This window comes from Nansenia antarctica (genome assembly GCF_963989245.1).
Source record: "Nansenia antarctica genome assembly, chromosome: 4".
Lineage (NCBI taxonomy): Eukaryota > Metazoa > Chordata > Actinopteri > Argentiniformes > Microstomatidae > Nansenia > Nansenia antarctica.
Genome location: NC_137689.1, coordinates 46828829 through 46851194, shown reverse-complemented (window position 1 = coordinate 46851194; position 22366 = coordinate 46828829). Strand labels below are relative to the sequence as shown.

General features: G+C 45.3%; 2 protein-coding genes across 2 annotated transcripts in view; both read right to left on the bottom strand.

The window, feature by feature from the left end:
• Window positions 1-1751: 1751 nt before the first annotated feature.
• On the bottom strand, window positions 1752-5791 carry LOC308156517 (uncharacterized protein). Its single transcript, XM_080529871.1, has one exon. The coding sequence runs from the start codon at window positions 5699-5701 to the stop codon at window positions 4604-4606; it is 1098 nt and encodes a 365-aa protein (XP_080385997.1). The 5' UTR covers window positions 5702-5791; the 3' UTR covers window positions 1752-4603.
• Window positions 5792-5853: 62 nt separating this feature from the next.
• The window catches only part of mast4 (microtubule associated serine/threonine kinase family member 4), a gene marked incomplete at its 3' end in the record, with an annotated part of 102878 nt that continues 86365 nt past the window's right edge, over window positions 5854-22366 (bottom strand). The window contains exons 14-31 of the mRNA XM_080529380.1: window positions 20267-20328; window positions 20007-20098; window positions 19561-19769; window positions 18818-18956; window positions 18509-18641; window positions 18152-18317; window positions 16315-16416; window positions 14353-14475; window positions 14134-14249; window positions 12077-12198; window positions 11614-11822; window positions 11166-11372; window positions 10214-10440; window positions 9978-10100; window positions 9681-9817; window positions 8840-9024; window positions 6054-8403; window positions 5854-5857 (exon numbers count right to left, since the gene is read on the bottom strand). Coding sequence (XP_080385506.1) covers window positions 5854-5857; window positions 6054-8403; window positions 8840-9024; window positions 9681-9817; window positions 9978-10100; window positions 10214-10440; window positions 11166-11372; window positions 11614-11822; window positions 12077-12198; window positions 14134-14249; window positions 14353-14475; window positions 16315-16416; window positions 18152-18317; window positions 18509-18641; window positions 18818-18956; window positions 19561-19769; window positions 20007-20098; window positions 20267-20328 — 4706 coding nt within the window. The remainder of the gene's footprint in view (window positions 5858-6053; window positions 8404-8839; window positions 9025-9680; window positions 9818-9977; window positions 10101-10213; window positions 10441-11165; window positions 11373-11613; window positions 11823-12076; window positions 12199-14133; window positions 14250-14352; window positions 14476-16314; window positions 16417-18151; window positions 18318-18508; window positions 18642-18817; window positions 18957-19560; window positions 19770-20006; window positions 20099-20266; window positions 20329-22366) is intronic.

Below are 22366 nucleotides of genomic sequence, written 5' to 3'. Positions count from 1 at the left end.
CTCCAGCTTATATCAGCTGCTGAGGTGGCTGTATTCAAGAACACAAATGGGCTTGACATCAGCTTTAAAGGCAATAGTATTTTATACATCGAACCAAAGGCATTTGAATCATGTCACCTGAACAGCCTGGATTTCAGTGGCTGTATCAGTAAGGGTAACGTATCTGCAATCCTAGCAGGATTAGGGGGAGTTCAAACCAACATTCTTTCTCTGGGAGCTTATGAGGATAGCCCACCAGCCACCATCAGGGCCCAGTCACTTAATGCTTTCTGTGACATCAGAGTGAACGAGCTGAGCTTCCAATTACAGCACTTCCCTGACATTGCTGACGCCCCCTTCGAGTGCCTAACTGGCCTCCAAAAATTAGACCTGACCAAGGCTCATCTAGGCTCCCTACCAGCCACCATTGGCAAGATGGCATCTCTGTCCAAACTAATCCTGAACGAGAACAAATTCCTGGACCTGTGTCGCACCAATGCTGCCAGCCTGCCCTCCCTGACCACCCTGTCCGTGAGAGGAAACCAAAGGTGGATGTCTTTTAATGCAAGCTGTCTCAGGGGTCTCCCCAAACTTGAACGATTGGATTTGAGCCACAACCGGATGAACACAGGAGCTCATTGCTGCGAAATTCAGTTAGCAGGTCTGAGTCAGCTCCATCACCTCAACCTCAGCCACAGTTCCCCCATGAAGTGGGGAGATCTCCCATTCAACGAGACAGCAGAGCTACTGCTATTGGACTGCAGCAATTTGAGTGTCACTTATGATCATCATGTGCATGCCACGGGCGGTCCCCTCCGTAACTTACATCAGCTCCGAACACTTCATATCTCTTGGAAGTTTGCTGGTTATGGGAACATCTTGCAAGGTCTGCAAACCCTGGAGCATCTCAATCTGAGGGGTAGTTCTTTTGAGGGTGGTATGATTTCTAACTCAAAGATGTTCATCCATGTTCCTCTACTGGAGAGGCTGGTTTTGTCCGGGTGTGGTATTGTATCTATTGAGGATGGCACTTTTGTCTTTCTTACCAAACTTATGTACATTGATCTTAGTGGTAATATTCTGGTTGTTGTCAATACTAATGCATTCCACTCACTGAATAATGTCCTGCTGAATTTTGCCAGAAATTATGTAGAGATTGTTGAAGTAGATTCTGTCAAAGGATTAGGAAAAGACAGCCAAATTGATATTAGTGACAACCCTTTAGCATGCAATTGTTCCAACAATCAATTCATGGTTTGGATTCAGGGTAATACCGATAAAGTGGCGAACATTGACAGGACAAGATGTGGTGGTTCAAAGGACAGGCTATTAGATGTGCATTTGAATTGTCTCTTTTCTTCTGGAATACTTGCATTTGGACTTGTTGTTTTGGTCTTCGCAATTCTGGTGATTGTATTTTTCATCATAAGAAAGCTGAGAAGGAATCACAGAAGATATGAACAGTTTTGAAGCAACTTCACAAAACAACTATATCATCAAGGTATACAGTACAAGGTCATTATTATCATGAAAATATAAGGCCAACAACATCTGGTCAAAAGGGAGTTGGCTCGTAAACCAGTGTGCATTAATCTTTTAATTATCTCTAATAACACAATAATAATATTTCCATAGTGTGAATTTCTTGTGTGAATCAATAAAGAAAAGAAAGTGAGTTTTATCATGCCTTTTTATTTTCAGTGTTATGCAACTTTTAGAAGTATAAATATCTGTTTTAATATACAACATCTATGACATCCATAGAGCTTTCCTTGGGCAAAATACAAAACTCAAACACATCTTTATTGCACAGATCCTAAAAGACAAACCACAGTAAGCAAGTTCATCTAATACTAGTTTCACACAGAGAGAAAAAGGAAACTCAAAAAACAAGCATCATGTGAGGCCTGACAGATGTTGAACAGACGTACTAACCACCACACAGATAGACAGTCTTAATCAACAGCACAACTGGGTGGGTGGGGACGGAAGTCACAGACACTACAATCACAACATATGTCCTGTGACGTAGCACATAGATTTGGCAAATCAATAACACAATATACAAAATATACATCCATGAAGTATTTGTAAACAAACATTGAATGTGCTTTTTTTTAAGGATTTAAATGTGAATCTTCAGGAAAAAAAGGCATGGGGAAAAATAAATGCTCCATTAGTCGGTAGGTGTTTTAGTTTCATATCTATGTATCCAGAGCCTGTTTGATAGAGAACAAAATATGCCCCCATAAGACATTCAAATTTAAATAATTATTCTTCTTTTCTCTCCCCCGACTACTACAACTAGAGGGGGAAAGGTGTCTAACGTTAAGGTGCTTTTTAATCTCTCCAAAAAACATTTGACAATACATTTACAATAACTAATGAGAATAGTAAAATGTCAGATTCAGAACACATTATTAAAAATCTCTACAATCAATCTCATTTGTTATGTGTCTACAGTTTGCATTCTTGGGTACAGTATGCCATCTATGTATATGTTGTGTCCAGTTTAGATAACAGTATATTAAGTTTGTCTCTGTAATACAGTAGATAGTTAGTTATAATATAGCCTACATTGTAGAGTAATTACTGTATAGCATAGAAATCTACTTTCTCGTTGACAATTAGGGTTTGCAAACGGCTTGGCATCTACAGTACATTACATCCTTATGTGTGTGTAATAGAAGTAAACAGATTTCTGATACACAATGATCTACAATAACCTCACCATCAATGGTCTAGTTTGATGACATTTATGGATATGAACTGCAGTTTGCATGTCACATGTTGATACAAAATCTTCTTTGAATTCTATTTTTAACTTGACATTTAAAACTGGGTGTAGGTTTCATCTGACGGATCTCAGGTACTGTGTCGCTTACAGACAATTGGGAATCAGAAATCTAATCTCTGTCAACCCTGACATTCCAAATATATTTTAAGGAGATTTTAAATCTAATCAGATCAGAAGTCTATTCCTACGCAAAACAGCGTCTTCAACTGAGATTTTTTCATTTTCATTTTATTACTGAAACCCTGATTTAGCCCAGAACTAGGCTTAATCTGAGTCTGGGAAACGGGCCCTTAATGTTTACTGAACATAGCCCTTTTATAAATTGACCATACCCAAAAATGCATTTCTTGTTGTATCTGAACAAATATAAATGGAATTGGAAAATAACATCCATAGATACACTCTTTTTCTTAAAAAAGTACTTCCAGAAATCTCTTCCAAACACACAGAGTAGTTGGTTAAACTCAATGAAGCCTGCACTCTCCAGAATCTATTTTCCTGCACTTAGTGAAATTTAGACTGGCATTACAATTCTTCATACATCATAATGGCAAAATTGAGACTGAACACATTCCTGGGAACCTCTTGCCTCTCTCAGTTTTTTTTCTTATTTTCAACGCTACATTTATGAGGAAAAGCACAGTTGCCCCCTTTACCCCTTATTTCTCTTATTTCAAGTAAAATTCAGAACATACCATAACGTGTTAAAATGACTAAGTTAGAGAGGATGTCTTTTTGACAGGTAAAGATAGACATTACATTAGCTTATTCCAGAGACCACACAATTATCAAGCAGAACATGATTTTGAAATGACATATCATTGAGTATACAAACATGACATTGCAAAATATATACATATAAAACAAAACAACACTCATATTTAATTAAGCCCATGTATCCCAATTTTTTACAGTTGTATCATATTTACAATATATTGCATAAAAATCAAAGTTTTAGAAATGTCGAGATGTATGTGAAAGGAATGTGAATTACACCATAACCTGCTAAGAACAGCAAGTTTATTCCCCTTAACCCTAAGGCCCCTTCCACTAAATATGATTCAAGAACCGTAAGATGATTCCATATTAAATAGTTCTAGGTGAGAAGCACAGGACAATGTATTCTGTGCACCACTACCCAAAACAAAAAAGCACACTCCACCTCTAAGTAAAAAATAAAGAAAAGCAATATAACAAGATGTGTCCAAATAAACATTTTGGTGACTTCTACATGAAGGGTGCTAGTGAATGTTCGGGGACCTATGACCCACTTCTTAAATGGTTAATTTGATGATTTGCCAGAGTACTGTGATCACACAGCAGTTTAGTGGGAGTGAAATGGACATACTTAAGTCTACTTGCATCAAAAGTCTGTCACTTTCAATGTCAGGTGCTCCATAGCCAGAACTAAGAGTGCAATTCTAAATCACTGATATTAGCTGATCTATAACCTTTGAAATGCTGCTTCTGACATATTGATTGCACATTGCACTCTGCTGTCCATTAAAATAAAACCTCTCAACAAACACAAGATACAAATTTGACACTTTTTTTTAACACAGCAGAAAACTTAATAAAGGACCACAAATCAGCAGCAAATAATCATCTACATTCGGTCCAAAACCGCTCCACATCTACAGTATAGAGCATTCTTCTCCACACTGTACCACACAAACCTCTTTCACACCATATAAACACTGTAACAGCTTCCCGGTCCTCAACAAAAGAAGGCATGATGACACTACACAAAAACAAAATGGTCTGCCTCATTTTCTTTTATGACATAATTTCTCAAAAGCGATGATGGTGGTTGCCATTATTCCAACCTTACTTTTTGTTGGTGGGGCCACGTGGTGACTCCTTGGACTGCTTGTTTCGGGCTGAGTCTTTGTCTAAACCAACACCATCTTTCACTGCAGTGGCCACTCTTGATGCCTCCCTCCTGGTGTTTTTCTGAGCAGATACCCCCTCTTGAGCAGGTTCCTTCCTCTTCTTCTCAGCCATTTCTTTGCGGCTGGATGCTGACTGTTTGTCAAAGTTTGCTGCCCTGGGTTCAGCTGTGCTGTGTTTGGGCTGGCTGGCGGTTGCAGCTGCTGGCCTCTGTGAGTCTGATCTGGGGCCCTCTACCCTTGGCCTGCCCTGCTCCTCCCTGGAGGCCTGTACTACAGCCTCATGTGATGTGCTACTGGAAACCCTGCCTGAGAGAACTCCACCACTAGGTGGGTGTGCTTCTCTTCTTACTGCTGGGACTGGCAGCACTGGTGGAGGGCTGGGTTGGGAGGGACCACCAGCCCAGTTTGGAGGCTCCTTCTGTCGCAGTGCAGCTAGAATCGACACCACATCTTTTTGTTTTGAGTCAAAATTATCTTTGATGACTGGAGCTGGGGTTGGAGCGAGGGATTTGGGTGCGGGCTCTTTTTGTCTTGCATCTAGGCTTTGTTTGAAAACAGGGGTTGGGGCAAGGGATTGTTTAATTGTTGGGGTTGGGATAAGGGTTAGAGTTTTAGGAAGGGTTGATTTGTTATTTGTGTCTTGGTTTTCTTTGATCATTTGGGTAGGGGTTGGTGCTGGGCTTTTAGATGCTGTTTCTTTTTGTTTAGAGTCCAAGCTTTGTCTGGCAACAGGATTTGGAGGAGGAGGTTGGGGCACTGATTCTTTCTGTTTCGAGCCTGGGCTCTGTTTGACGACTTGGCTTTGGACTGGAGTTTGGGGTAAGGATTCTTTCTGTTTGGAGTCTGGTATTTCTTTGACCAGGGGGCTTGTGACTCTCTGTATTGAATCCAGGATCAATTCTTTGACAACTGGGAATGGGGTAGGAGTTTTACCTTCATGCCTCACTGTCCACTCCCCTTTCCTTGTAGTGTCTGGAGCTGGTGTTGAGTGTTTCAATGTCTGCACCAGAGGTGTTTCTTGGACATCAGCCATTTGCTTTTTAGAGATTGGACATTCTGCCTCAAAGACTCCTTTGACCTGGGCTTTTTCAACAGGGCAGTTTGTTGATGGCAGCTGCCCTGTCTCTTGAGTCTTCTCATTGCTATCCTTGGTATTTGGTGAGGTGGGGCCTTCTCTGCTCTGCTCTACCTGGGTGCCAATGGGAATGTCAACTTTGTTTTGATCACATCTCTGCGTGGCTTCTGTTTTAGCAGTTGCAGTGTTTATATTTCCTTTAGACACACCACATTTCATTTCAGACATTTTATCTCCCACGGAATTAAAGGTTTTGATTTCCTTCATACAGGAAAAAATGATGGGTTCACTGGCCTCTTTTGAAACTGACTTCATAGTAGGGATCTTGTCTATGGTTTGGGTTTTGTCTTTGCGGTGCGGGCCCTGTAGCACTTGACCACTGGTTCTGTGTGTGTCTCCCGGGCTAGAAGTTGGAGTTGGAATAGACGTCTGTGTGGTCCCTGTAGATGGGCTGCTGTAGAAGATTTGCTGCTTTGAAAGGTTCGAGGTCTGCTCTAAAATATAGTGCACAGATGTAGTGTTGTTACGTGTACTCCCTTGTGAAACTGCGGCCATGTTTGAGCCCTGTGTAGTGGACGGCCCACTGGGCCCTGACTGTGAGTCTAGGCTGTGCTTCACTGGCACAGGCATATGAGCAGCTGTCGCTTGAACCTCCACCTTTGGGGTAGACACAGTCATTTTGGGGCTCCCTAGCTTTACTGAGACAAGAGTATCAAATGCCTTGGAGATGTTAACGCTGTTGTAAGGTGTAGGGGCTGGCATCTCTTGAGGTTGCTCCATCTCATCCTCCTGATCTTCGTTGCTGACCTCCCTTATAGAGGGTGTGTTCCCACAGGAGAAGTGGGTACTAGGACGAGAGCTTCTATGGTCGTGAGACAGGGATTGGTTGGCTTTCATAGTGGATCTACTCTCTTGTTTTACGCTGAAGTCTGAGGCCTCCACTTTCGAGGGAGCCTTTAGCAGTTCACTGTGGCTAGGTCTGTCTTGTGGTTTCTCACCACTGCTACTACATTTCAGCCCAATGTTGGAAATACTAGGCTCCTCTTGGGCAGGAACTGTACTGGTTAGAGACACAAGAGCTCCAGGGCTTGGTGCACTTGTCAGGGGGCTCTTCTGCTTATCTGCAGATTTGATCTGGGGGGTAGACACCTGCCTCTCAGTTGCGCCTTGCAGCCACCCCAGTGGCCCCACAGAGACACAATCGCTTGTGCTGTCCGCCATCTTGGACAGACAGGTATCTGTTTTGGACACCCGTGGCCCCGATAGCAGACCGATATCCAGGGTACCCTCTAGGGGTTTGAGGGAAGAGACAAGGCGCCCCTCCAGCTTGTATTCGGAGGAGGTTTTCCTGAGTGGCCCTTCTGTGGAGGAGATGAGCTGGAGCTTCTCCACGGCGCTCTCCCCCCTTCCAGAGTAAAGTTTCGGGGCCAGGCCCTCAGGGCTAGAGTGGACACTGCCCATGCCTCCCTTCACATGGTCCAGAGCCGAGTCCAGTTGCAGACTCTTGGATCTGGTGGAGCCAAAGTGGAGGCTCTCGTGAATGCCGGGAGAGAGCCGGCACATGCAGTCTTCTCGTTCGTCAAATGACTGCCTCTTCCGGGCAAACTCCATGTTGGGGGCTTTGAAGTCCAGCCTGTCTGGTTTCCCACCCTCTTTGTTCTGCCTTGACAGCTGCCAGTCAGCATGGATTGAGCACAGAGGTGACCGTAGCCCTCCTTCAATGTGAATGGAGTCACAGATACTGCCCCCTATTGGCTCAGGGATGCCCTCACAGGCACGTGTGTTCAGTTTCTTATACAGCACATCTTTAAGGGTGGAGCTGGCAGCTTTGCCTTCCAGTGGGACAAACTCTGGGCTGCATTGGGATCTGCTTTGTGATCTGCTTCCTTGAAAACCCTTGTCTTTGTCTTCGCCACATAGAGAGGAGGACGACTCAGACTCATGTAGGGCATCCTGCTTCTGCAGTGACTCCCGTCTCTCTGACCAGTCCTGTCTCTTCACAACCACCTTGGCCTTCAGCTTCTCCTTGTCTAGCTCCTCCAAGGACTCCTGACGGCCCACCTTGCGGCTGACTGGACGCTTGAGGCAGCCCTGCTCAGCAGGCCGGACCCGGGTGATGGTGGGGGGCTCACAGGGTGTCTCCTCCACACTCTGCAGAGTGTGGTGGTCCCGATCTCCAGGCCTCAGCTCTTCTCCCTGGGCCTCCTCCTGGGTCACCTCCAGGCTGTGCTTCCTGGAACACAAGTGCTTCTTTTCTACCGTGTAGGAGGGAGACAGTTTCTCCTCCGACTGGACCCGCTTCAAGAGAGGCGAGCGGGGCGGCTCGGCGCTCTTGGGGCGTACCATGTGACGGACAATGGTGGGTGGCGAGTGCATCTTGGCCGGGAACGCCTGGCTGGTCTTAGAGATGCTCACAGAATGCCCACTAAGAAGTGGGGAGGGTGAGCGCTGGGGGGAGGTAGGTTGGGGTGTGGGGGATGGGGTGCGAGCCAGAGGTGAGAGGGGGATGCTGCCAGCTGACTTGCGACGGCCTTGGCGGAGCCTCTGGCTGGTCAGTTTGGGGCCCAGACCATGCAGAGTGCTGGGGCGGACGTGGCCCGAGCCTGCAGGGGAGTTGGGGGCGCTGGAGCTGGGAGAGCTGCTCTGAGAGGACGTACCACCTGGAACATGGAAGGGATCTGTTTAACCATTATCTAAGTATGTCATTGTGAATCACTTTACATTCAGTTTACCCTATACTTGCGTAATAACAAATTACCCTAGTAACAAAATTGTCAAAAAAATAAATAAATAATATGGTATCAAATGGAATTGAGCGGTATGTGTTATGACACAAGTGGATGAGGTTCTTTTTCCACTTGTTCATAACACAAAACACTCAACCCCATTAATATGCAAAAAAGCACTGTGACAGCATATTAATACAAAGTTGCTACAGAGTCATTACAGAGCTACTACACCGGTTAAGTGTGGGTTATGCTTGACCAAATAGGATTTCAAAAAGCAAGAAAATAAAATCTAATAATGTCACTGTCTTCATTTAACACGCCTTACATTTTCAAACCCATATAAACATCAATATGGTGTAAACATTACCTGACTGGTTGAAGTCAGGTGCGGAGCGGAAGGCTGTGGTTGGGGAGCGGGGGGACAGACTGTGGGTGGGGGAGCCTGGGAGACTCTCTCCGGAGGATAGGGAGCGGTTGAGGGAAGAGAAACTGCGGCTGGTGTGCAGCAGGGGGGAGGGCTGCATAGCGAAACGCCTGAACACAGACCGTCGCCTGGTGGAGATAGACGGGAAGACTCCATCAGTCAACTGCTACAGGACCTAGCCACTGTACTGTACTGTACTGTACCTGCTACAGGACCTAGCCACTGTACTGTACTGGACATGCTACAGGACCTAGCCACTGTACTGTACTGGACATGCTACAGGACCTAGCCACTGTACTGTACTGGACATGCTACAGGACCTAGCCACTGTACTGTACCTGCTACAGGACCTAGCCACTGTACTATACTGGAACTGCTACAGGACCTAGCCACTGTACTGTACTGGAACTGCTAGATCATGTGAGGTGTTGAGGTGACAAGAGAACCATCCTCAAAATGGTGCTACCACTGTGTTCTACAATTACCAGATCCCAAATCTCTCCCTGAATCAAAATGGCAAAGAGTTCTGAAATAACCATTACACTTATAAAGAATGATTGGAGATTGATGGGGTTTCACATTCTCTGGCATTTAAATAACAGGCAGGGAGATTTAACACTGTTGCAAAGAGCTACAGCTACACCTTGTGGTGATAGTGTAAATGACAATATCCCAATATGACATGACATGCATGCTGAACTGACTTTATTCATACTGACAGTATTCATATATCCTATGGTTGCTTATACAGCAAATAAAGGACAAGAAAACATGAAATTCTTGCCTCTCTTGTGTCTTCTCTTTCTTGGGCTTCTTGGTGCGTCGGATCATTTTGCTCCTGTAACTATTCCTTCTGGCTGGTCCAGTCTTGATGGAGGTGTTCTCAAACGGAGTCGTAGAGATAGCCACTTTACTGCCACTCTGAAAAGATAGCAACAAATCGTTTTCTTCCACTGTTCATCCACAACGGTCGTTCTACAGAGTTCTATAATGCTAATATTGTGCAATTGATTGTCAAGTCTTTCTGGATAAGAGTGTTTGTAAAACGAGTGAAATCTGAAAACACAGACGGCTCTTTCACCTTGAGAAGGAGCTCCACCACCTCCGTGTGGACGAGACCGTGGACCGTCTCTCCATTCACGTGCGTGATAAGGTCACCGGCCTTCAGGCCAGCCTTGTGTGCAGCACCGCCGTCTTCCACATTCTGTGCAACAAAAATCGCAGACAGAAATCATCTCGTTTGTCGTGCAGAAAGAAATTGCATCATATTTCAGTCATCCGTGACGAGAAACGTGTCGAGTACGAGATGGTTCTTACCCAGACCATGTGGTAGACCGTGTAGACGTCGCTGTCACAGGCGTACACACGGATGGCCCTCAGGGTGAAGCCAAACTTCTTCCCCGAGCTGTGGATGATGATGGGCTGCCGAGGGCTGACCACGCAGAGGGAGGAGTCTCGGCTAGGGGACGAGTCTCGCGAGGAGGGGTCCGAGGACAGGGAGTAGGGAGAGATGGGGCTGGCCAGAGGAGACGCCCCAAAGACATCTGAAAGAAAAGACGTGTTCTTGTTTTAAACAACGTTTTGGACACTGTGACATAACCAAAGGACTAAGATAAGATAGATAATGGAACTCTTCCAAAAATACTGAACACTGAGATACTGAAACTCTTAACCACACCATGTTTTTAATACAATAAATACAATAAATAAAATTCTATTTAACCAAAAATATTCAGTAGAGGTTAATCTGGAGGAGTAAACAAGCGCACCTCAACAACCAGCTACAGTTATATCCATTCCTTTTCAGTAGCCAGCTGTTGCTAGAAAACCTGTGAGAGCTTGGCTCATTCTGCCCCCCCCCGAGACCAATGGGATTGGCCCCCTCCTAGCAGTGGAGGCCCCCCTCTCTGCTCCCTACCACAGTTTGAGATGCTTTTCCTGGGCAGCTCGCTCACAGGAACTCCAGAAAATCGAGGTCTCACAGCAGGGAGCAATGCCGCGGCAATTTCACACAGATCTATAGCCTGCTTTCATCTCTTTCACACCCCTCGCTCTAAGTCCCATCTCTTTCACCCCTCCCTCTAAGTCATCTCTCTCTAAGTCCCATCGCTTTAATTCTGTGCCGGTCCTTGCTCTAGCTCATACCCCACCCTGTCCTCTAACTTTCATTAGAACTGCTGGATATCACAGGGTTGTATGTGCCTGGGTGTCTGTATGTGTCTTTGTGTGTGTGTGTGTGTGTGTGTGTGTGTGTGTGTGTCTGCCTCACCTCCAGGGATCATGAGAGAAAGGGCACTGGCAGAGACAGACTTCTGTACTTTAGCCGCTGCGCCGTGCTTCTCCACAGCCCCATCCAGCCGCAGGGTAGCAGGCTGGACTGTCCGTCCCAGGTCGCCGGGGATTTTCGAGGTGCTGTCAGGGCTCTCTATACCCTCACCTCTGGAGGGCAGTTGGTCCAGGTGCTCTGAGAAACTGCCTAATAATAACAACAACAGGGATTGATGAGAGAAAGCAAGGAACGCAGGGGATCACACACGGCAATCAACAATGCCAGAGATTGAACATATTTAACAATATTCTATTTTGTTAGAGTGAACCCATGACACTGAGGTTTAATAAGTAAGCGGTTGGACCACGATCCATCACTTAGCGTCCTTTAGAACCATTCGCATTACTTCAAGTTGCACTATCGAGCTCACTAGGCCCTTCAGGGTTACCAGAGAGGGTGGCTCCACTGTGGGTGCTGCCTGGGGTGACGGCATCAACCTCGTCCTCTCCGATAGAGAAGACCACCTTGCTGGGGTCCTCCAGGGCCAGAGACTCGTCCCCCTCTTCTGTCTCCGCTGAGATGGCAAACTTGGGGAGGGGGGCAGGGCGAGAACCCAGACTGGGGCTCTCTGTGTCTGAGGAGTGGGACAGGGAGGGCCTGGGAGAGACGGAGAGAGGATAGATACATACAAACCTCCGTTATGGCTTAATCACTCACACTGGATCTATTGAAAGACATGAACGAGGATCGCTGTTGGGAGTCAAAGTGTTGGGCAACTGTATAAACAGAATAGGACACTTGTGTATCAAAGCTGTGGGGAAACATGAACAATGGTGATCACAAACAAAACGCTGTGTGGAAGTGGTTAATTCTAGTGGTGTTGGATAGAGTGACCTCACTGTGAGGCTTACATTTCAGTGAACTCTGGTGTCCAGCTGAGAGAGTCCACCGTCAGAGGGCTCTCAGTCTTCTTCTCCTCCGTCTCCCCCTTCTCCTCCAACTGGCCACGGGACAGATCCAGGCTGCTGTACACCTAAACCCCCCCCCATACAGAGACAGACAGACTGAGTCAGATACACCGAGGGAAAGCTTCTGCAACACAGAAACACAGACAGCAAGGTCACACAGAGACCCACGGCTGTTTCCAACATTGTGCTGTTAAAGGCTCGGCTCTGGACAGGAAAATTCCTATGGTTGCAGGTAGCCTAGAGGGCAGAGAGGTCCAGCTAGCAATCAGAAGGTCGCTGGTTAGATCCCCGCCTCAGGAGGGAGCCGAATGTGAGCCGGTGACTGGAGTGTTGGGCTGGCATCATATCTAAGGTGCCTACTACTGCCGTTGTGCCCTTGAGCAAGACAATTAACCCCTAATTGCTCCAGGGGCGCTGACTATGGCTGACCCTGTGCCTAGAGCAAAATACAAAATAAATTTGTACTCAAAATAATCTAAAAGGTCCCACAGAGACCCAAGGCTGTTTCCAACATTGTGCTGGGCTGGGCTGGGCTTGGGTCAGGAACATTGCTATGTTCATCAAGAGGGTCATAAGTAAACCTAATGGGGTGGAACTTGAGGAAGGTCATGAAATGGTTTAGAAATGACTGGACAGCTAAGATCAGAGATATTTGATTGCCTTGGATGTACAGTATACTGTACAGTTCAGTGTTTTTGGTTGGAAAGCATACTGCAATGCAGCACTACGACGCATGTAAGCATGTGTAGGTTTGTATTGTATTCAGCAAAAATAGACCTGACTTGCATCAGAAAATCAATGCAAATCAATACAAAGCCAAGATCTACATTACATGCTGCAGGGGGTTGGGAAAGAGATGATCTTCAATGCCGGGATTTTCAATACTTTCGCTTTCAGGAACAGTTGGAATTTTTTCGATAGCACAAACCGTTTAGAAATTACGATAATTACAATGTCGGGTGCGGATTTGTGCCGGTGGCGGTACATTCGGCGCAGAAGTGGTATCTATACCAGATAAATAATAACCATTTGCTTACGTAATTTTTCGTTTGTTTACATAGTCTGAAACTACAGATGGTAAGCTTTCAAATGATGCGTCATACATTGAAATCGGAAAAAAAATCAAGACGACACGAGTATTTGAATGTTTGTTTGTATCAATGTTTTGCTCAAGAATGGTGACTGCTAAAAACGCTGCTAGCGGCTAACGTTTCGTTCTAAAACGAAAGTATTGTAACGTCCCCACTTGGACAGTGGTTGAAATAATGACAGATAGCTTCTCTCATGTAATCTGTGCGTTTAATTGTAAACTATCTCATACACAACTTTCTTAGTTCACCGGAGCTCTCTCTCCCAACGGTCTCAACAACACACACAGCACCCGCCGCCCCCCGTGACCTCCACCAATCACAGGGGTGCATTGGCACACAACACAGTAACAGTGCGAACATGAACATGAACTCAAGCATTAATGAACATTAATGAACAGGGTTGTTCTATCTAATTTATTATGTTTGTGTTATGCTAATAAATGTAGATCCACACAGGTATACAAACTGAGCTCCGTTTACTGTCAAGTGCCATTCATTCTGACAACACACACACACAGGTCGTAAAGCTCTAACGGACGTACAGAACGTGACGTCGTAAAGTGCAACAAAGTGCTGCAATGACATACTGTCGTACATAACAATATTGGTATTTGATCACCTTCTATATAAAATCACCTGCTCGGCTTTAATGACTTAACCGCTATTTAAGAAATTATATATTATATATATATATTATATATTCGCTGCACGCGCGAAAGACGACCGCACCGCCACTAATGTGAAAAATCCTGGAGGAAACACTGCATGGTATTCATTCTTGGCTGTTTATTTTCATATTCTATTATGATCAACTGAGTACATTTTGTACTTAGAGAGCAGAGGAGAGAGAGAGTGTGAGAGTGTGTGTGTGTGAGTCTGAGAGAGAGTATGTGAGAGGGAGAAACATACCTTGGAGAATCGGTGAGAACAAGAGGAAAACTGCCGGAGTTCCACATTGAAGTCTTCATCATTTGTGTCCTCCTCTTCCTCAGTCTCCAGGTGATGATGGTATCTGTCAGATCGAGCTGTGGGGGGAAAAAAAAAACAACAACATGTTTCAGACTTAGTTTTTTTTAGAAACACTTGGGAAAAGGGCTACGAGTTGTTCCGCCAGGGCTGAAGACTCACTGTCGAAGTAGCTGGTGTCGTCCTCCGACTCCAGCTGGGGGATGAACTCTGCCTTCTGCCTCAGGAGACTGTTCCAGTCCAGGGTGTGGAAGAACTGGTGGTGCTTCACCTCAAACGCCCCACCTGCTCATGGATACATACATATTAACGCACGCACGTCAGTGTAAATGTTTTGCACCCTTTTTAAAAAAAAATTAGACTAGTCTCTGACTGAAATAGCATTATGCTTTAGTCATATTTCTGTCAACTGAATAATGATTTAGTCTAGTTGTCAAAATGACGAAAGCTCTGGAGCATTTTAGTCGACTTAATGTCATTTCTTTTTTGTCAAAACACATGTATTGCCTTATTAACCCATAGTAAACAGAAACCACTCGGTGAAAACATATAGCTTGTCCTACTAACATGTTTTTTCTGCACAACATCCTATTGCTTCCCTTCCCAACAGACAAATTAATCGAATATTCACTCTGCAGATTGGAAGTCACTCCCCTGGACATAAAGGGCAGTTGGCCTAATCAATGCAAAAACAAGCTCTGCGTTTGAGATGACACAAGGCACTTGGTCCAGCAAGGCACTGCGCAGATTCACTGATATTGATCACAAAATCGGTGCTTATTTCTTTACTGAAGTTGATTTTGTAGATCAGTGATGATGTGTGCATCGCATTGCTCAAACTAACTGAGATTGGTTGGATTTTCCGCTTTCTTATCCTGCATTGTCTTGTTTGAATTTACATGATTAATAGACCCCTTTTTTTGGAGATAGCAAGTGCCTGCCTGTTTGCATCAATGAAGGGATTTGTCCAGATTGGAGAAGGTTTACTGGGCAGAGATGGGGATGGTCATGACTTGGGAATGACCTGTGCATGGTATTAATTTTCCACCAATAACAACATTGCAACATCGCAATGAGAAAGTGCTACAATTCTGCTGATGTCATGCAGGCTTTTGATTGGACCAAGCAACTAACACCTTTGTCCAAAAGCTCTTGTCCATTTAGTGGATTTTAGATAATAATAATAGAGATCATTTCGTCTCATCTCGTTTTAGTCAACTACAAAAAGATTTTCGTTTGGTCATCGTTTTTCTAGAAACGATGAACACTGACACACGCGCCCGCACGAAAAAAGCAAGGACGCACACACTCCACACCCACGTCCAAGACAAAGGTCGACGTCGGACATTGCCATTGGGTGCAGGGGCAGATGTGCTGACGCTGTGTTTCTCTGTGTTCCGTGGCCCAAAAGTGACATCATGGCCATAAATTATGCAGTGCGGTTTCCTGCCGGTGACCTTTGAGGCAAGAGATAGAGGCTGCTCTGAACGGAGGCCCGGTCACGATTGATTCTGATGAATAAAGAAGTCGTGCCCTTCTCTGATTGGATCTGCTCTGCGGAGGGCCGTGGTGACCCGCCGTGCCTCTGTCTCAGGTCAGGGCCGGTGTTTATGCTCTGCAGACTCTGATGAGGCCTGCCTGACCTTGCGTAGGGTGGCGTTCATGACACCCGGTGTAGAATTATTGTAATTGATCAGAAGGAAAAAGGTGAGGAAGGCAGATGATAAAACCGTTCCGCTGTTTGGTTGACCCCATTAGCCCTCCGTTGTCTTTGAATAATAGGGGCTTTGCTTCGGTGGCACCAACAGTCATGCAGTTTATTGCATGCAGAAATATACAGTACAGCATGACACTGTGTGTGTGTGTGTACGTGTGTGTACATGCATGTGTGTGTACATGCATGTGTGTGCACGCGCGTGTGTATTAGCACGCGCGTGTGTGCATACACGTGTGCGTGTGTGTGTGCGTGGGTGTACACGTGTGCGTGTGTGTGTGTGTGCATGTACACGTGTGCGTGTGTGTGTGTGTATGCGTACAGGTGTGCATGTGTGTGTGTGTGTGTGTGTGTGGGTACACGTGCGTGTGTGTGTGTGCGTGTGTGTGTGTATATGTAGGCATACACACCTGTGCCCATCCTCTCCAGAGGGTTCTGTCGGAGCAGCAGGGTGATGAGCTCCTGGGAGTCAGCGGGCGGGGCGTCCTCTCCTTCTGGCCAGTTGATCTCATCTGGAAACACACAACCACATGTCCTCCTGAGTAACACACAACCACATGTCCTCCTGAGTAACACACAACCACACGTCCTCCTGAGTAACACACAACCACATGTCCTCCTGAGTAACACACAACCACACGTCCTCCTGAGTAACACACAATCACACGTCCTCCTGAGTAACACACAACCACACGTCCTCCTGAGTAACACACAACCACACGTCCTCCTGAGTAACACACAACCACACGTCCTCCTGAGTAACACACAACCACATGTCCTCCTGAGTAACACACAATCACACGTCCTCTTGAGTAACACACAACCACATGTCCTCCTGAGTAACACACAACCACACGTCCTCCTGAGTAACACACAACCACATGTCCTCCTGAGTAACACACAACCACATGTCCTCCTGAGTAACACACAACCACATGTCCTCCTGAGTAACACACAACCACATGTCCTCCTGAGTAACACACAACCACATGTCCTCCTGAGTAACACACAACCACATGTCCTCCCAAGTAACACACAACCACATGTCCTCCTGAGTAACACACAATCACATGTCCTCCTGAGTAACACACAATCACACGTCCTCCTGAGTAACACACAACCACATGTCCTCCTGAGTAACACACAATCACATGTCCTCCTGAGTAACACACAACCACATGTCCTCCTGAGTGACTGGCTCCCTGACACCCCACAGACAACGGTACGCAGTACTTTAGCTAGCAGTTACCTATAGCTGTCTACAGTAAGTATAAGTTATGGTGTAGGTAGGTAGGTAGGTAGGTATAATTAGTTCTAAAAGAACATATTATTTACACATTTAATTCACCATTGTCTGTTTTAAGTACCAGAACATGTCTGGTTTGACATCAAGATGGATACTGTATGTATCTCATTATACACTGCAGAGTACCAAATTAAAGCAGAGCAACATAGGAGATCGTCTGTGCCACGACCGTCTCTCTTCAGCGCCATGTGGCACCGATTTTAATCAAATTTAGGGGAGTGAGGCATGAATATGCATGCGAGGCCTTAGGCATGGCAGTGTGTGCTCCGTGTATTCGGAAGCCTTTAATTAACACTTGGTCCCCCTGGCTTGGCGTGATGGAGAGCACACCAGATCTGTGGTGACACGCTATTTACTTACCATAGGATAGACAGGGACCGCCACTGAGGCTCTGAGACTACGACTGACCCCTTAAATAAGGCTCTTTATTTCTACACAGTCGAATAAGCTGGTGAATCCCTACATGCACTAACATTCATTTCATCTGGCTGGCTGGAATACAAACGGGCCATAAGGAAGTGGCTTTATGATGATGAGGAGCTTCAAATGTGGTCGGACGTCAAGCTGAGTCTGCACTCCTCCCCATCTGTTGTGTTTGTTTGTTTGTTTTTCGCTCGATAATACACGGAAATATGCAGGCTTGGAGTCACAAACACAGTACACATGGAAAAGACGAGCCCCGATTAATTCCATGTCATTCGCTGACGCCAATTGCTCCGATTCAGATCAGGACTGCCAGACGTATTCCAACGCACATATCAGAGTGTATACAACAGATATTGTGAAAATTATACTAGACTTAAGAAACGCATAAAGGTATAAATAAACATCTGCCAAACTTTTAAAATGTGAAAAAAAAGACTTTTTAACAATTAAAAAAACAAAGCTGTTTGCTTGTCAGTATCCTAAGAGAGAGAGAGAGAGTAGGCAGTGGTACTGACCGCTGATGACCTGGCCAAACAGCTCCTCCGGTGTGTCTCCGAAGAAGGGCACGCAGCCCACCAGGAACTCATACAGGATGATGCCCATCGCCCACCAGTCCACAGGCTTGCCGTAGCCCTGCCGCAGGATCACCTCTGGAGCGATGTACTCTGGTGTGCCACACACCTACAGAGAGATAGATGCCAAGCAATTATTAGATTCGATTATTAATAATAATAATAATAATAATAATAATAATAATACATTAGACTTATATAGCGCTTTTCTAGACTCTCAAATACGCTTTACAAACTGAAAAGATTGAGTAGTAATAATAGAAAGAAACAAACAAAAAAAAGAACCCAAGCATACTGCACCTGTTTATCTGAGAACTCCCGGGCGTCTTTCTCAATGTGGCCCTCGTACAGGTTAGTGGTCATGTTCATCAGGCCCACCTTGGACAGCCCAAAGTCTGTGAGCTTGATGTGCCCCATGGAGTTCACCAGCAAACTGGGGGGAAGGGAGAAATATGAAAACCACATATAGATGTTCATGACCAAAGATTTAATCATTAAAAAGGACAGTATCGAACTATAAGATTAGCTTCCATATCTGTAACATTACCGAGGGCTGCCTTCTCTATCTGTAACATTACCGAGGGGTTTGCCATGGAGAAAGAGACTCACTTGTCTGGTTTGAGATCTCTGTGGACGACGCCGTAGTTGTGGAGGTACTCGAGCGCCAGGACGGTCTCGGCGAAGTACATCCTGGCCATGTCCACCGGGAGCGGCCCCATGTTCTTGAGCAGGGTGGCACAGTCTCCTCCTGAGGTCACACAGGGACAGGGGGGGAGGGCGGGGAGTTAATGACGCTGACAGAGATGGAACACTGGTGAGGTATGAGTCAAGGTCGTTTTAACTCATTTAATGAGAACCTTCCACTCACAGGCCTTTTAATAGTTGTCGGACTACAATACTTTAGCCGGAACTGCTTGCGAGGAGACGTTGTGATGTACTTGGCGTTATTTCCAAGGTTGGTTTGGACTACTATATGGGTAACAACTTCAAATGTTGATCCTCCTGAGCTTTATCCTGTAAAAAGGCCTGTACCCAGTACTCAAGTTGTAAAAGAAAATCAGGGGGGATGGTGGATTTGATCATATGGGGACAATTTTAGCATCCCCACAGCGGCAGTGACGTCAGTGTCAGTGATTTGGTAAAAATGTCATTGCATGTGTGCGTGCCCCCCTCGCCCACAGTATTTTACTCAATATGCGCAAAACTAAATGTTGAAATAGCAGTAATACCACGTTCATTGATAAAATGACATAAGGGATGGAAAGGGGGGATGGCAGTTTTAGAAGGGGGATGATTTGGACCATTTTTATTTCAGGGGGGGATCCCTCAACTCGAGTGCTGCCTGTACCCACCTTCCACGTACTCCATGACCATGCAGAGGTGTCGGCGGGTCTCGAAGGAGCAGTACATGGAGACCACGAAGGGGTTCTCAGCGAAGGTCAGGATGTCTCTCTCTACGAAGGCCTGCTGGATCTGGTTCCTCAGCATCAGGTTCTGCTTGTTGATCTTCTTCATGGCGAAACGCTGCTTGGTCTCTTTGTGCCTCACCAGATACACAGCTCTGGAAGAGAGAGAGAGGACAACACTGTCAGACACGAGGAGCGGTACACACTGATTTGGTCCGTTTACGAATTCAACAGGACACGAGACGTGAACTGAATATGAGAACATGAGATAAATGACCTTAATATACATTTCAATTGCATCATCGTATTCCAATCCTTATGTAATATCGCTATATGAAATAGTTCCATCATCAGTGGCAAAAAAACCAGTATGTGGAATAAGTTCTTCTAACCCGTAGGCTCCATTGCTGATGAGTTTCGTCATCTCAAAGTCCATTTCACAGGGTTTGCGACGAGATCGCAGGGCTGCACTCAGACTCTGGGACTGACAGGAAGACAAAAGTGATAATTCATCGTCTCGTCCTTACAAAGATAGTCGGTATCTGACTGAGATCCAAACTGCACCTCTATTGCTTCTTCCCTTACACAATAATATAACAGTTCTGTCTCTATTCATGTGTAGACAAAGCTGGCAAAAACCCTAAATACTCACAGAGTCATCTGTCTCAGGGGTTTCTGCAATCCCACTGTCGTAGCTGGTCAACTGAGCGATTTCTACAGGAGGGAAAGACATGTATTGAGAGATATGAGTACTAGGCGTGTGACAATTCCACATTTTGCTGTACAATTCATTGTTTCAGAAATAATTGCGATTAACAATATAATTGTTTCACTGTTATGTGACCCAGATAATGCACAGCAACCTATGAAGTAAACCATGCCTCTTTATTATCATATATATCATATATATCGTATATTTTTGAACATAAAATCGAACATGTATCCTCATCAATAAAAGGTTAGTTATGTGTAGTTATGTGTTTTTAGCATGTTCATGATATATCAGGATGTCGCGATGCGCTTAACATGCAGAGCAGCTATCTAGCTAACACAATGTTCTTTGTTGTTAGCCAGCTAGCTTGCGTGTTGGAGCACAGTCAAGATTGCCATTAGATAAGTATATCAGATCTAATGAGTACTACTATACTGTAGATGTTTACGGTCCAAGTATAAAGCTTCAAGAGTTGAGATAAAGAGTAGTCCTGTTCCTTATCAGCATTTCATTCAAATTAAGCCTTTTCAGCATTTTCACAAGAAATCATGCCCTCCGAATCCAGATGTCTTATCTACTCTATTTACAGTAAACATTCAGCAAAAGCCAACAGGCAGTTGACGATACTGTGTTTTAAATCACACACCCTGTCTTCAAACACACCCTCACAGTTCAAAAACAGCAGTCTCTTGTCTTTATCCACCCAATAAACCTGAGAAGCTGACTCCCAGAGAAACCCTAAAGGAGAGGTAATGGGGAGGAAATCTAAAGTGGCAACCTCTACACATGTCGGACACCCATTTAGAAAAACCGCTACTCCAGAACAACTCCCCTATTACAAACCATTCTCCGCTTCTTGTGTTCTCATGTGTGTGTGTATGTGTGCATCTGTGTGTGTGTGTGTGTGTGTGTGTGTGTACATTCCCATCAGCGATGGATGAACAGCAGGAGCTAATCTAACGGGGGTTGTTCGTCTCTCCCAACAGAGACCCTAAACACATTTCCAATGCCGTTTAGCATCTGTCCATTCCTATAAGGCTGATTCCAGCACTCCAGGCGCTAGGCAGGAGAAACATGGGAGAGGCTCTGGGGAGCTGAGTGATGGAGAGAGATTGGCCAACGAGGAGATTACTGAGTCAGTCTGTGTGTAGATCTGTTTCAGGTCTACGGGGAGGCCATTTCTTTCTAATTAGCCATAATGAACCTCTGTTTCTAAAATCAAGAGAGATGGGGGGGGGGGGGTCATCCAATCATATCTGTTCAGCACAGGATGAGACCTTCGTCTTCGCCTCTTTCACTGCTCAATTCTTTTGTTCACTTTGCGTAGAATTCTGCATAGAAAAGCGTACTGTATCGCTAACACAATCACAATTAGATACAGAGCTGTCCGAATCTTTTTCCTGTTCAGAATTGCGGTTGCAATTTCTCTACTCCAGTGGTGCGATGCTTCTGAATTGGTGATGAAGACTCACGTATCCAAAACAGCATAATCAAGCTTTTTTTTTCTTTTTTTTTTTTTCTCAGATTTGGAGTATTTTCTGTACGTTTATCATGCTTCACCAGAAATGAATTAGAATGTGATAAATGATTGAGAATTCCTTTCCTTCACTTTGGATGAGGATTAAAGACCTAACCTAGACAGAAGAGTTGGGATGAGTTGTGATGAAGGTGCACTTATATAGCGCTTATATAGCGCTTTTATCCAAAGCGCTTTACAACAGCCTCTCATTCACCCATTCACACACCAATGGCGGCAAGCTACAATGCAAGGCGCCGGCCCGCTCACTGGGAGCAATTTGGGGTTCAGTGTCTTGCCCAAGGACACTTCGACATGTGGCCAGCCGGGTCTCGAATCGCCGATCTGCCAACCTTGCGATCATTAGACGGCGGCTCTACCTCCTGCGCCACACCCCCCCCCCCCCCCCCCCCCCCGCACCCCCGATATCATTCAGGACTTCTTTTTGCGGCGCTGCTGTTTTGCACACTGTACATATAAGGTGTACATATTGTATTGATATCCATTGCCCTTGTCTGTACATT

Coding starts and splice junctions, on each gene's coding strand:
- LOC308156517 (XM_080529871.1), bottom strand. CDS start 5,701: ATGGCTGATGTCCAAGAAACACCTCTGGTGCAGACATTGAAACACTCA.